The sequence below is a fragment of the Gracilinanus agilis genome, chromosome 1 (assembly GCF_016433145.1).
Source record: "Gracilinanus agilis isolate LMUSP501 chromosome 1, AgileGrace, whole genome shotgun sequence".
NCBI classification, from domain to species: domain Eukaryota; kingdom Metazoa; phylum Chordata; class Mammalia; order Didelphimorphia; family Didelphidae; genus Gracilinanus; species Gracilinanus agilis.
This window is the reverse complement of record NC_058130.1, coordinates 445,506,283-445,522,146: the sequence shown is the minus strand read 5'-3', so window position 1 is coordinate 445,522,146 and position 15,864 is coordinate 445,506,283. Positions and strand designations below refer to the sequence as shown.

The following is a 15,864-nucleotide window of genomic DNA, read 5'->3' as shown; positions in this document are numbered from 1 at the left end:
CTCTCCTCTCCTCTCCTCTTTATTCTCCTCTCCTTTCCTTTCCTCTTCTCTTTTCTTTCTTCTCCTCTCCTTTCCTCCTCTCCCCTTTCCTCTCCTCTCCTCTCCTCTCCTTTCCTCTCCTCTCCTCTCCTCTCCTCTCTTTTCTTTTCCTCTACCCTCCTCTCCTCTGTCTCTCTCTGTCTCTCTCTTTGTCTCTGTCTCTCTCTGTCTCTTTCTATCTGCCTCTGAAATGTAGATAGGCTGGGCCTCAGGTGACAGACAAGTTTTCCATGGCCAGGATCTATCTCACCAACTTTGCAGCATGGTAGAACCTGCCACGATATGGATTCCACTGCTTTAGTTTTAGAAAAAACAGTCACCTCCTTGCCATGTCTTTGTGAATCAAAATTTTGTGATATATTAAAAGGTTTTGTTTTTAGAGTGAATGTTTTCTATTTTGACAGGACATTTGTATAAGTGCAGTGAAGGAGAAGGACATTGAACAAAAACTGAAACAAATAATTACTGAATGGGACAACAAAACCTTTACATTTGCCAGTTTTAAAACCCGTGGTGAACTACTCTTAAGAGGAGATAGCACAGCAGAAATTATAGCTAGCATGGAAGACAGCTTGATGATGCTGGGCTCCTTAATGAGTAACAGGTAACAAAGTCATCTTCTTTTCATGAGAGGTAAAAAATGCAAAAACAAAAGATTCAAGGGAAATGAAAATTTTCATAAGACCCTCCCAGGTGTCAAGTATTCATTGACTATTTCAAACATTAATTTTAATGCTAGTGTGCTTTCAATGATACTTCAGTTTGTGCCATTTTAATATCATTATCCTGCAAGGATTGGATTCTCTGAAAGACCCTATTCCAAAAAGAACATAGCACAAAATTAGTACATCCACTAATAGGATCAAAAGTTTAGAGTTGAAAGGGAACTCAGAGGGCATTTCTTTACTTTTACAGTTGAGGAAACTTGGGCTTAGGGAGATGAAGAAATTTAGCTAAGGTCATACAAACCAAGAGTCAGAGGCAGGATTTGAACCACCTTACTCCCAAGTCAGTAATCTTTCTACCCTATCACACTATCTCCCTGGATTAAACTAGGTCTTCATAAGGTCATGACATGATAGGCAAGATAATTTAATTCTATCCTAAATTCAAGAATATTTGTATATCTTCTATCTTTAGGGCTGCTGTTAAAATTTTTATTTTCATCTTATAAAGTTATTTTTGCAGTGAGTTAAAGATATCAGAAAGTCCACGTTCTTCTTAATCATTATTAAATATGACTATGTATTAAATCTATGGACTCTGTTCCATAAAATTGTTGTGTTAAATTCAGTCTGCCAAGAATGTAACTGACTTGTGAAATAGATAACTGGGTGAAGAAAACACTAGTCTTGAACAGTTTGGGGAGAAAATATTGGCATGGGGTTTTAAAGTGAGGAGTATTCAACATTTCTGCTGAAGAAACACAGGTAGTGCTATATCACCACAAAAATAATTTCCCACTAGATAGGCTAAGCTATTCAGCACATAGTCTGAAGGTTTAAAGATAAAGAGTAGTTCAAGAGCTGAAAGAAGGGATCAACTAATTAGCATCTCAGAACTATTTGCTGTATTCATATCTTCCAGTCGTAATAGGAAGATATGAACAGATCAAATAGTTTATAAATACTCTTCAAAACATACTGGGTGGCTCTTTCCACTCTCAATTTAGGTATGCTTCTCAATTACTTTTTATTTCTATGTATTCCCCCCACCTTCTATCCCAATGATTTGTCGTCCTTTCCCCTTTCTTTTCCTTTTATTCCTCTCACTTACAATATCATTAATTGTATCTAATTTGACTTAAAACATACCCTAAATTGTTTCTTTTTTTCCTTATTTTTGTTTCTTAATTGTTTCTTAATTCTAAATTGTTTCTTAATATTTTTTGCATCATGGATTCCTTTGGCATTCAAGTAAAGTATATAGATCCCTTCTCAGAATAACATTTTTTGAAAGATATGCTAAATTTCAGTTAGAGGTTCATGAAAATAAAAATAAAATTTTTCCTATCTAAGTTCAAGGATCCCCTGAAATATAACTATAACCTTTTTGAAGATCCATAGTTAAGAACTCCTGACATACAATTTATTATATTTATTAGAGAAGTATTTAGCTTTCCTATTTTTAATTTTGAAATCAGATAAACAAATACTTTTGTTCCCCATACCACCCCCTCAAAAAAAAAAACTAATGAAATTAAAAGTCAATTGATTTCTATAGCCATCAACTTGCGATTATATGAATCTGTCATCGGTGCTTGGAAAAAAGGTTTCACTGCCCTTGCTATAGACCATTTCTAAGTAAGTTGGTGGGTTTTTTTTTTGCTCTCTCAAGTATATCATTTCCTATTCATCCATTTAGGACTCCCTGTACTTTGCAGCCAGCCCTAAGCAGACCAAATTCAATATTCCCAGGGGAAATAACTTGCCTGAGAAGTGCTGCCCTGCATAGTTTTCAACTCTTAGTTGTTCCAAATAAAAAGGAAATAAAGATTTTTTCCCCCTCTTCAGTAGCAGTCATATTGGGAAATCTGACTTCATAAGTTGTTGAAGAGTAAAATCCACTTGAAAATATCAAGAGACCCACTTGAAGCAACATGGCTTAGAGAAGGATTTGCAATAAAAAAAGATAGACTGACACCCTTACTTAACCAGTTCCCATCTATGGGACCAAATTCTTAGATTCTCTGGGCATCAGTTTCCTCATGTATGAAAATGATTAGGGTACTCCCTAAAATACTTTATGACCCCAACACTCCACAGTTCACAGGTTAAACATTTCCCAGTCTGATAAAGGGGCAAATCACTATTAGAAAAAAAAAAAGGTGCTAGAGGACTGTATGCTGCTGATTAATTAGTCCCATGGCAAATTAGATGCATGAGCAAGTAGGATTTTTTTTTAACCTTTTGATTTAAAAAAATGCAGATTTGAGAATATTTCTTCTTTTAGGTATAACACTCCATTCAAGGCACAAATTCAAAAATGGGTACAGTACCTTTCCAACACAACTGACATCATAGAAAACTGGATGACTGTGCAGAACCTGTGGATCTATTTAGAAGCTGTCTTTGTGGGAGGAGACATCGCCAAACAACTGCCTAAGGTTGCTAATGTTTATGTTTTTTTTTTTCCAGAAATAGGAAATACTGAAAAATACCTTGTAAAGAAAAGTAGTTAAGACTGTTATCCACCAGTCCCCCTCCTGTCTGTTTATGGGGTAGAGGAAGGAGACAGGGAAGTGGAAAATGTGGGTAGGTGGGTAGAAGCTGGGAATGAAGGAAAATAAAAAAAGTAGGGAGCACTTAGATGACTGATATGAATCTTCAGAAATTTTTATTTTATTTTTTCTTTTTAATGTAGAAATACTTTTTGACAATTGTTTGACATTTTAAAATTTGGGTTTAAAATAGCTTCCTGGTAGGTGGTGAATAGCTTGATATAGATTGTACCTGTACTTTCATGTAGTATGCCTTTCCATATTGCTGAGGTCGTGATAGAAGATGCATATCACACATTGTTATGTGGAGATGGAAAGCATGGAATCCCTGCAAAGATACAGGGACAGCCTCACCCAGAATTCCAGGGGACCCCACCTGGAGAACTTTGGGTGAGGGGGCAGTTGAGAAGGGTTGAGACAGTTGTTTGGTGGAGCAGACACTCTGCTTACTACTCCAGACTTGGGGATCACTTGAGTGGCCATTGTGGCATAAGCCATTGTGGTTTCTACACGAGGGTTAGCCTGTTTAATAGGGTTGATCTTTATCAACTTCAATACAACAAAGATTTAGTCATTAGAGAGTAAAATATTCATTAATAGTAAGAGAGCCAGTTTTAGTTAAGTGCCTTCATCCCCTCTGGGGGGGGGGAAGGGCACCTTCAACTTAATAGTTCAGGGTCACCTTTCCTTATCCAAAACCCTTCATTAACCTCTTTAGTTTTCCTGGATACTTCCTAATATAAGCTATACCCTCAAATCTGTGCCTGGAAATTATTTGGGGGAATACTCACAACTCAGTCTGGACATCTAGTTTGAATCCTGTCTGCTGCCAGTTTTAAGAAGATCATTTGTCTTTGTCCTCATCAGTTAGATAGCTAGCTTCTACTTATTCCTCTATCAGACCTGTGAGGAATATAAATTAAAGAAAGGGAACATCATTGGGGTTCAGCCATAACAGAAACTTAGCAGAAGAATCTTATCCAGTCTCCATCTTCCAACTGAAACCAGCAACTGTTTATGGGGGAGGGGTTTGAGATCCAGGAGTGTCTAACCCCCTCCTTTCCTCACTGAAAGCCTGTCAATCAGTGGTTGTGACTTGAAGGTCTACTTGGCCCAGACACATTTATCTGCTTCTCCAAAATATCTGTTATTATCATCATAACAACATACAATAGAAATCTCATGAAGGAAATATAGTGGAAGATGGCATCCTTTGATCTGCATTCAGACCTCAACCATTCCTTCATTGCCAATAGATGTCATTTTCATCATGATTCCCTTGGGATTATCTTGGATACTTGTTTTGCTGATAATGTTTTAGTTCTTTATTGTTGATAATTGTATAATATTTCTCTTACTATATACATCGTTCTCCTGGTTTTGCTCCCTTCACTTTGCCTTAGTTCATATTAGTCCAGATTTTTCTGAACTCACCTTGTTCATCATTCCTTATGGTCAATAGTATTCCATTAAAACCACATACCACAAATTGTTCATCCATTTCCCAACTGATGGACAACCCCTCAGTTTCCAATTCTTTGTTACAAAAAGAGCTGCTAAAATATTTTGGTACAGGTGGGTTCTTTTCCTTTATCTTGGATCTCTTTGGGATACAGACGCAGTAGTGATATTGTTGGGTCAAAGGGCATGCATAGTTTTGTGGCCCTTTGAGTGTGGATTCATATTGCTCTCTAGAATGGTGGTGTCAACTCATAGTTTCACCAACAATGTATTGGTGCTCCAATTTTCCCACATCCTTTCCAACATTTATAATTTTCCTTTTTGTTTATGGTAGCCAATCTAGTATTTGTGAAGTGCTGAAAGTTGTTTTAATTTGCATTTCACTAATTAATAATGATTTGGAGCATTTTTTCATATGACTATGGATAATTTAAATTTCTTACTCTGATAACTTCCTGTTTCTATAGTTGACTGATGTTGTTCCCACTTTCAGCTAGTTCTGATGAGAATAAAGTTCAGTCATAGCTACCTGCCTCCTTCTCTTCCACTTTATTTGTTACTAATGTACTTCTTTTTTTAAAAAAAAATTTTTTTAAACCCTTACTTTCCATCTTGGAGTCAATAATATGTATTGGTTCCAAGGCAGAAGAGTGGTAAGGGCAAGGCAATGGGGGTGAAGTGACTTGTCCAGGGTCATATAGCTGGGAAGTGTCTGAGGGCAGATTTGAACCTAGGACCTCCCGACTCTAGGTCTGGCTCTTAATGAGCTATCCAGCTGCCCCCACTAATGTACTTCTTTAAATTTTTTTTTTATTTAGAATATTTCCCCATGGTTACATGATTCATGTTTTTCCCTCTATCCAAGTCCCCCTTCCCCCATACCCAATGCACAATTCCACTGGGTTTTACATGTATCATTGATCAAGACCTATTTCCATATTAACTAATGTACTTCTTAATGAGAAATGATTTACCTCCTTCTATCCCTCCTTTTTTTCTCCATATGTTCCTCCCTCCTATTTCCCTCCATCTTTTAAAATATTAGTTCATCTTATTTAGTTTTCTTCCTTTTTTCATGCATACTCTTTTTCATTGCTCTAATAGTGATAAAGTTCTTAAGTATCTTAAGTACTTTAGATATCTTGCATACTTTAATTACTTTACCTTTTCAAGTATTATAAATGTCTTAATATTGTCAATTGTCACCTATCCACATATGAATGTACTCAATTCAGCTTTATCAAAACTATTTTTCACTTTACTCTTTTATACTTCTCTTAAATTTTGAATTTACTCATCAGATTTTCTTTTCATCTCTGGCTTTTTGGTCAGGAAAATCTAAAATTCCTTTATTTTATTAAATGTCAATTTTCCCCCCTTGAAAATTATGCTCAGTTTTCCAGGTATGTAATTCTAGGTTGTTGTCCTAGGATCTAGATCTTTTGTCTTTCAAAATATTGTGTTCCATGCCTTCTGCCCTTTAATGTAGAAGCTTCTAGTTCCTATGTAATCCTGACTATGACTCCTCAATATTTAAATTGTTTCCTTCTGGCAGCCTATAGTACTTTTTCCTTGTCCTGGTAGTTCTGGAATTTGGCTACAATAGTCCTCAGGTATGTTATTTTTTTTTCAGGAAGCAATTGATGGATTCTTTCAATCTCTATTTTCCCCTCTTGTCTGAGGATATCAATTTACACTCCCCTGATGAATTTTTGTAATATGATGTCTAGGCTCTTTAAATAATTTTTTTTATCATGACTTTCGGGTATTCTAATGATTTTTAGATTATCCTTCCTGGATCTATTTTCCAGTTTGGTCTCTTTTCCAGTGAGGTATTTTAGATTTTCTTCTATTTTTTCATTTAAAAAATATCTTCTTGTTTCTTGATGTCTTATGGTTTCATTAGCTTATTTTTGACCAATTCTAATTTTTAAGGAATTATTTTCTTCCTTGAATTTTTATGTTTTCTTTTCTCTTTGGGCAATCCTACTCTTTAAAGAATTGTTTTCTTTAGTGTTTTTCTCTTTTTGTCTCCATTTCTATTTGGTCCAGTCTATTCTTTAGGAAGTTTGTTTTTTCATGGATTTTTGTGCTTCATTTCCCTTTTGGCCTATTTTAGTTTTTATGGAGTTAATTTCTTCAGTGAATTCCTCCCCCAAATGGCGAATTTTTCTGTCAATTCTTTTATTATTTGTTATTTTTTCACCTTCTTTTAAAGCTCTTCTAGGGGTTCTTTTGGGGCCCGACATCTTTTCACCCTTTCCTTTGAGACTTCACATATTCCTTTTTTGATATTGTTGTCCTCTTCAGAGTTCATACTTTGGTCTTCCCTGTCATTAAAGTAAGTTTCTATAGTTGGGTTTTTTTGTTTTTGCCTTTTGGTCATTTTACTAGTTGTTGTTTTCATTACCTTAGTTATTTGTTATGTATTTCTTTTCCTGGGGCAGGGGTCACACTGCTCCAAGATTGCAGAATACTCTTCTCTGGTACTTGGGGTAGGACTGACTATGCTTTTCCTCACAGTGTGTCTGCCAAGAAGTGACCCTGTTGGCTTTCTCTGTGGATGTTAGCAGTTGTTTTGTCCAGCTATATTCAGCACCCCATACTACCAGTTCCCTCTTTGTTTTGTAGGCTGGTTTGATCCCTTCTTTCCTGATCACCTGCTCTGGGTTCTGCCATCTCATGCACTCTGTTGCTATTTGGGACTGAGTAGGTTACTATAATTCTAAATCCCTGTCACTGCTCCCATATATTCCCAAGGCTCTGTTGCCACATGACTGTAAGTAGGGTCCTGAAGTTCCAGGTCCCCCTCTCTGTTCCCTTATAACTAACTCCAAGGCTCTGCTGTCACATGGGGTTGATTAGGGTCCTGAAGTTCCAATTCCTTTTCTCTGTATCCTTATGTCGTCAGGGCTCCATGGCCATGTGAGAATTCATAGGTTTCCAGCTTTCTCTGCTTTCTGTAACTGTGTAAAGTGGTTCAGGCTAGGCTTATTCCTGTTCTGTAGCTTCATTGTCTCTAGTGCAGCAATGGCATGTTGTGCTGCTCCAAGTCCTGCAGGTTCTTGCAGATGCTATGCTATTTGGATTGCTCTCTCATCTTACCCTAGTGAGATGTATTCCTCCATCTTTCTTTTCTTTTGAGGCAATTTCTTCTCTCTCTCTCTCTCTCCTCTCTCTCTCTCTCTCTCTCTCTCTCTCTCTCTCTCTCTCTCTCTCTCTCTGTCTCTGTCTCTCTCTCTCTCTCTCTCTCTCTAGGGACTGGGTGACTGATGCATTCTTTATTCAACTATCTTAGCTCCCAGTATGCAATGGAAAACTTCAGAAAATTTTAAGCCAAAAATATAGAAGAATATAGAATTTTGGAGAGGTTATCTTGATGAAGTTATGATAATTTATTCTTACACAAGTAACATTTTGAAATAATGAAAGGTATAAGACACCTAATTACATCTCTAGTATAAAATTGTGGGTTGAAAATGTAAAAAAAGATACTACCTCTCCCACATGAAACATATTGAGAGCATTTTTCCTCCTCAAATTGCTGTAATCAGGTTAAACATACATGGAGTATATTTTGAGAAGTTTAATTGTATTTTTTAAAAGTTTTTTTATTGCATCTCAGTGCTTAGCACATTCTTTTTGAATTGCATATGAAATCAAAGTATTTTTATAATGCATTTTAAACTTAAAAACTTGTTTGTAAATTTAACTTACTATGGTATTTAATTTCCCCTCTTTATTCCTGTTTCTGAGATAGATTTTTTATCAAGTCTGTTCCTGCTTGATATAAGATAACATAAATGTCAAATAAATTTAGGACAGAGCTTTAGTGGTGGTCATGCAAGGACAATAGCATGGACTAGAATGATTTATTGATTCTTGAAGCCAAGCATAACTTCTGCATGTTTAGCAATACAGGATAGATCCTTGTCCTTACAGGAGGCAGAGAATATTGGATAGTGGCCAAAATAAGTAGTGGAATGGACTTTCTGATCAAAGGTCCAGAGCCACTGGGATCTTATGTTTATATCAAGTTTTCAGGAAAAAGGATCTGCTATGGCTGCTGAAAGGTGATATACCCAGGAAGCATGGAGTAGGAACTAGAGTAGTATCTAAAAAATTAACCAAAAAGGCCTATTCTAGATGAGAAATATGAATTATAACCATGCTGCATCAACAAGGTACTGGAGAGTTTTAATAGCCAGTTTAAACCAGAAAAATTTGCATAATGGGAGATAATATTAGGAGAGTGGGCTTCTAGACTCCTTGCATATTCAGTCAGTGAAAGGATTCCACTGAAAATTCTAAAGCTGTTTTGACATTCATGATTCCATTTCTTCTACTTGACTGTTAGAAGAAGAAAAGTCCACTTTCATAATTTCAAAGAATAAAAGTTATTTTTCTCTTGTGACATTGTTTTTATTATTTAAATCACTTTTAGAATTTTTCCATGTAAGATCTCTTTCTCTTTTTTCTTATCCTTTCAAATCCCCCTCAAACCAAACAATAACAACAAAGGAAACCCCACCCCCCCAAGAGAAGTAAATGACATTCTTTCATTTATTTTATCCAAAATTATGTCTCATTCTTTATTTCGAGACCTTCATCTCATTGCCAGAAAGTGGGTAGTATGTTTTATTATCAGCCTTCTTTAATTTTAATTTGTCAGTATATTGATGAGATTTGTAATGATTCTCAATTATTTTCCCCAATAATCACCATTATTTATGATATAATATTCACTGTTAGTATAATATTCATATAATACAATTTCTTTAGCTATTCCCTAATAGGTGGGCAGCTCTTCAGTTTCAACTATATGATTAATGAAAAAGAGTCATTATAAATATTTTAAAACATGGATCTATTTCTACTTTTATTTTTTTTGCATGGTTTCACCCTAATTCTAGTAACATTCAGCTACAAGTACATGGGGAGTTTAGTGATTTTGGAAGCACAGTATAAACTGCTTTCCAAAATGACTAGACCAATTTGTAACTCCTCCAGCACTGCTTTAGTGTGCCTGTTTTCCTATAGCACCTCCAAGATTTGCCATTTTCCTCTTTTTTTTTCTTTGATAATCTGATGCATCTTTTGAAGGAATATGAGTTACTTTATTTTTAATTTTTCCAATTATTAGTGATTGGGAACCTTTTTTCATAAAGTTGTTGATAGTATGGAATTAAATATTGATTCATATGAAAATTTCTTATTCATGTTCTTTGATCATTTGCCTATTAGAGACTTCTTTTAATTTGAATCGGTTTTATGTCTTATATATGAGGACTTTATCAGAGAAAATTTTTTGTAAAAATTTGTTACCAGTTACTTCTTTCTGATGATCTACACCTAATTTCTGCATATTTCTGTTCAAGTTTTTCAAGCAGTTTTTAATTGAATAGTGAATTTGAACCCCATTAACTGGGGTCTTTAGTTTTATCAAACACTGTGTTACTGTATTTTTTTCTTTTGTGTATTGTGTACCTAATATGGTGCACTATAAACTTTTACACTTTTTAATCTACTAAGAATCATTTTGATGGATACTGTTATAATATGGTTTAAGATCTCTCATTAGTAGACCTATTTCTTTCTCATTTTTTGAATATTTCTGTTGAGATTCTTGACCTTTATTTTCTCTAAATGAATTCCATTATTGTATTTTTTCTTTTTCTACAAAATAATTCTTTGATAGATTGACTTGGAAATTAATAAGTAAAAAATTTAACTTGAATTGCCATTTTTTTATAGACATGACTTTAAAATAAATATTGTTTTTAAAATTAATTAGATCTGTATTTATTTCTATAAAGAGAGTTTTATTATTACATTCATAAAGTTCTTGTGTATATATTCTTAGGTATTTTATGTATATAATTATTTCACTTTATCTCTCTTTTTGTTGGTGAAATATAGAAATGCTTATGATCTATTTTATGTATTAAAACTTTAATGAATTTGTTAATGCTATTAATTTTTATATGACTTTTTTTCAGGTTTGTTAGATAGTCCAACATAACACCTGTGAAAAATAACAGTATTGCTTACTCTTTGCCTGAGCTTATTTCCTCAATTTTTCTTTTTTAATGTGATAGCTAGCATTTCTAATACTATTATATAGTAATGGTAATAATGATTATGAAGGCTTCATCTCTTAACTTTTTGGAAAGTCTCTATTCTCTATTATGTATAATGTTTGTTCTTGGTTTTAGATGAATAATATTTGTTATATTAAGAAAAATTCTATTTGTTTCTATGGTTACTAGTTTTTTTTAGCAGAAATGGATGATACACTTTTCCCAAAGCCTTTTTTAACATCTGTTGCTATAAACATCTGTTTCTTAAACAAGTTTTATTATTAGTATTGTTTTAAAAAATAGTTGTCCTTATATGGAAACAATCTTGCATTATTTTTACAAATCCAACAAGGCTGTGGTTTTTAATCTTTTAAATATTTTGTTTGAATCTTTTTACTAATATCATATTTAAAAATTTTTATCATTGTTTATTAGGAATATTATTTTATATATTTTTTTCTGTTACTTGAGTAGTAGAGTCAGTACTTGAATTCAGGTTTTTTGGCTTTCTATCTAGTGTTCTAATTCTTATCTGATACTACCAAGGGAACATGAGAGTAAGATAAATGTAGAAGATGATACGGCATGGTATAGAAAGCAAGGTGGAAATTACTTTGGGATAACAAAGAAGAGATACAAGCCCTCCTACCAGGAAGGGAGTGATATGCTGCTTATCAAATATACTGAGCATCTGAAGTTTATAGATTGAGAGCCAGGAAGGGAGCTGAGAAATGAGGGGGAAGAATTTTCCACCCTTTCCGCTTTCCTATTTTACAAACAAGGAGATACATGATGTTTGGTGTACTATCCGAACAAACAAAATACTTAGAAACATTAACTCTGACAGGATGCAGGAGATGTTACAGAATTCATCTTTCACAGCTGTGTAAATTCACTTTCTTTTGTCTTTATGCCACTAGGAAGCCAAGTGTTTTTCCAATATAGATAAATCTTGGGTGAAGATCATGATACGGGCACGTGATATGCCAAATGTAGTACAATGCTGTGTTGGAGATGAGACCATGGGGCAGTTATTGCCACACTTATTAGATCAACTGGAAATCTGTCAGAAATCACTTACTGGGTAAGACTTATAGCACAGGACTCTTGACAGGGCTCAGATCATCTGAGAACTGAAAAGTCCCAAGGCTTTAGAGAATGCATAATTTCACTGTGTTATTCATCATTGGTTCAGTGGTAAATCTGACCTGAAGTTTTTTAGTTACAGGATTAACCTAGAATGCTAATATTTAGGTCATTCTAACACCAGGAAGGAACATGTAATGTGTTTAGATGGTTAATTTTGTAGTGAAGAAGACCTGGATTCAGGTTCTGCCTCTGACATCTACTGGTTTTATGATTATAGACAAGTCACTTTGCTTTCTAAAGCCATCAGCAAGAGGGTAAGTTGCAGTCAGACTGATTTGCATCATTATAGGGAGTTTCCATGTGAGGAATTCCTCACATTGAGAAAATTCCAGGTCTAGGCCAAAAAAAAAACCTGAAAGAAAACAAACAAACAAACAAAAAAGCCCCAACAACACACAATGAATGCCAAATTATGTAGTGCAGAGTCTGGTGCTTAATAGGTGCTAAATGAATTAAATTACTGATGTAGGTTATCAATTAAGGAAAGCTGCCTTTCATCAAGCGTTTCAGAGATATAAGTTTGTGATCAGATGGCTTCCCTGAAGGATAAATGAAACAAACTGTTTGAAACCCTAGTCTTTCTTCAGATGACTGTAAATTCTGATCCTTTCAATATTTCTTTCATAGAATCATAAAAATGTAGGTCTTAGAGGCACAAGGGACCTTAAACAGTCATTTGAATTCAGCTCACATGAGTTTCAGATACTTCTCTGAAAGGCATTCTCAGAAGGAACAAAATATTTTGTGATATACAGCTGACCATAGTGTATCTGAATAAGACTAAATGTTATATGGCTATGCTTTAAGGATTACATGTAAATTAGTACTTAATGTAAGTATAAATATGCTAGTTTAATTGGAAGAGAAGCAAAATTGCTCCTGGCCTTTTACCATGTTTAATCAAAATAAAATTATTCAGAAAATGAAATAAATTTGTTTGGAAATTTTGTATAATAGTTATGTTCAGAGACTTAGAGGTAGAATGGAGAAAATTGAGCTTAGAGCTGGGAAGACTTGGGTTCAATCTTGCTTTTGACCCATCTTGTCTGTGTGACCCTGGCCCAACCTCAACCTGTAAGTCATTTGGGGGATTTTCTAAGACCAGGATTACAGAAAAGTGGAGATTTACATGGATTATGTTTCTTCACTGGAGTTTCTCAACATTGATAAAGTCAAGGGTCTGAGCCTTAAAAAAGTATTAAAACAGTTAAATCCTAAATATCTTTAAATATTGATTTTCTTTTCATTAACCTTTTAATTGCTTCAAAATAATTGACAACTGAGAAATTTTGTGTTTGGTGATTTATTTATGATTATATTCATGGATATAAACAGGACCTTAGATAATTCCCAATTCACGTACATAGATTTTTGAGTTGTGTTTTAATACATTGATGATATACATTGATATATCTGATGTGAGAATTTACCTCAAAGAAAATAATTATGCCTCCATAAAGAGGATGGTGACTGAAAGGTCTGGGAAGCTGTCCAATTCTCCCATCTTGTCATATACTGAAATCCTGCATCCCACACCACACTATCAATGTACAGCAGTAAGGCTCCTTACAGAGAGTAAGAATTCAATAAATATTTGGTGATTGTCTATAGAATCATAGACTCTTAGGACTAGAAGGGGATACAAAAGTCACCTTGCTCAGCTTCCAACTGAAAGGTGAATTACTTCTTTTTTATTCATGATACCTGATTAACAATCTTCTGTTTAAAGAATTCCAATGTCTGGGAACTCACTAAGTCCTAAAGTTGTCTAGTCATTTTTAGCTCTGATTTCTAGATTATTCTCTTTATTATTGAGCCAATCTTATTCATTCATTCATTCATTTATTTATTCATCCATCTATCTATCTACTTATTTATTTATTCATTCATTCATTCACTTATCTGTTTATCTATTTATTTATTTATTCATTCATTCATCCATTTATTTGTTTGTTTGTTTGTTTGTTTATTTGTTACATTTCCAAGTGCTCAGAGTTGAAGATAGTTCAGATGATGTCCAACTTGAACCTGGATATCCTTTCATTCTCTCTCTCTCTCTGTCTCTCATTTTTGAGATAAAACTCATTCTTGGTTTTTATCTGATCTGTCTGACCACTCTTTCTTGGTCACCTTTCCTGGATCTTCATCCAGGTCATGCTCAATAACCATGGTGTTCTCCAAGTTTCTATCCTGGGTATTTTCTCTTCTTTCTCTCTAATATGTTGCTTTTTGATCTTATCAGCTCTCATGAGTTCAATTGTCATCTCTCTGGGTTGATTCTCAGATTTATTTATTGGGCCCTTATCTCTTTTCTAACTTCCAATCTCATATAAATATCTGCCTTTTAGACATCTCAAAGTGGATAATCCTTGGACCACTCAAACTCAACAATCTGAAATGGAGTTTATTTTTCCAAATACCCACAGAAAGTTCACCAAATTCATCAGACTGTAGGACACAGATACATATGAAATAAATTTAGAAAATTAAGAGATTTAAAACACTATTCATAAAACATAATCAGCTGAACTATCATAATGTCCTTGTTTCTTTGACTTAAGTATCTCTTTTGCTTCCATTTTAATTCATCCTTAAATATCTGCAAAAGAGATTTTCCTAAAACATAGGACTGACCATACAACCCTCCTTTTCAGTAAACTCAAGCAGCATCTTATTGAGTATAGGATCAAGTAGAAAATGTTCAGTTTGGTTTTTAAAGCCATTTGCAACTCAGTCCCTTCTAACCTTTTCAATATTTTTCCACAAGAGATAATATTTATAAAACACTGAGCACAGTGCCTGGCAAATAGCAGGCACCTGATAAATGCTTGTTCCTTCTGCTGCACTCCTTCTTATATTTTATTCCATTTTATGATCCAACTACTTGAGTATTTTCTGCTTTTTACATACAACCTACTACTTCCTAACTTCATGAAGCCTTTGTATCTGCTGTCTCTCATGTCTGAAATGTTCTCCTTCCTCACCTCTGCCTCTTAGAGACTATCTCCAAGATTCAGCTCAAATCTCACCTTCTGCAGGAGGAATTTCTTGACACTTCCAACTGTATTGCATTCATTTTAGGATAACCTTCTATTTACAATGTGTATATTTTGTATATACATAGTAATTTACATGTTGTCTCCCCATTTAAAATGTGAGCTACTCAATAAGGGGATATATATATATATATATGCATATATATATATATTTGTCTTTTTGGTATTCATAGCATTTAGTGCAGTTGGTGGCATATAGCAAGGAGCAAAAAATATTGGTTCACAGGCCTAGAGACAGGAGGTCCTAGGTTCAAACCTAGCCTCAGCCACTTCCCAGCTGTGTGACCCTGGGCAAGTCACTTGACCCCCATTGCCCACCCTTACAAAGCTTCCATCTATAAGACAATACACCGAAGTACAAGGGTTTAAAAAAAAAAAACAAAAAAAAAAACTGAAAAAAAAATATTGGTTGACTAATCTTACAAAGTTCTTTTTTTCTGGATGTTTTTTCTTTCTCTAGATGTTCTCATATTTTTCTTATTTGTCACTGCTAAACTTTTTTTTTAAGACAGATGAATGGACAGTTACTGCCTCCACTTAAAAATTATTATTATTATTATTATTATTTTTTAAAACCCTTACCTCCTGTCTTGGAGTCAGTACTGTGTATTGGCTCATAGGTGGAAGAGTGGTAAGGGTAGGCAAAGGGGGTCAAGTGACTTGCCCAGGGTCACACAGCTGGGAAGTGTTTGAGACTAGATTTGAATGTAGGACCTCCCATCTCTAGGCCTGGCTCTCAATCCACTGAGCTACCCAGCTGCTCCTTATTATTTTTTTAATAAAAAAAAACCCTAACCTTACTAAGTGTTGGTTTCTGGGCAGAAGATCAGTAAGATCTAGGCAACTGTAATTAAGCAAC

The 15,864-nt window shown here is 34.5% G+C and overlaps 1 protein-coding gene across 1 annotated transcript in view; it reads left to right on the top strand.

The window, feature by feature from the left end:
- DNAH5 (dynein axonemal heavy chain 5) overlaps positions 1-15,864 on the top strand; it is a 293,673-nt gene that overhangs the window by 97,034 nt on the left and 180,775 nt on the right. Inside the window, exons 29-31 of the mRNA XM_044681991.1 lie at positions 444-643; positions 2,992-3,145; positions 11,721-11,884. Of these exons, the coding sequence (XP_044537926.1) occupies positions 444-643; positions 2,992-3,145; positions 11,721-11,884 (518 nt within the window). The remainder of the gene's footprint in view (positions 1-443; positions 644-2,991; positions 3,146-11,720; positions 11,885-15,864) is intronic.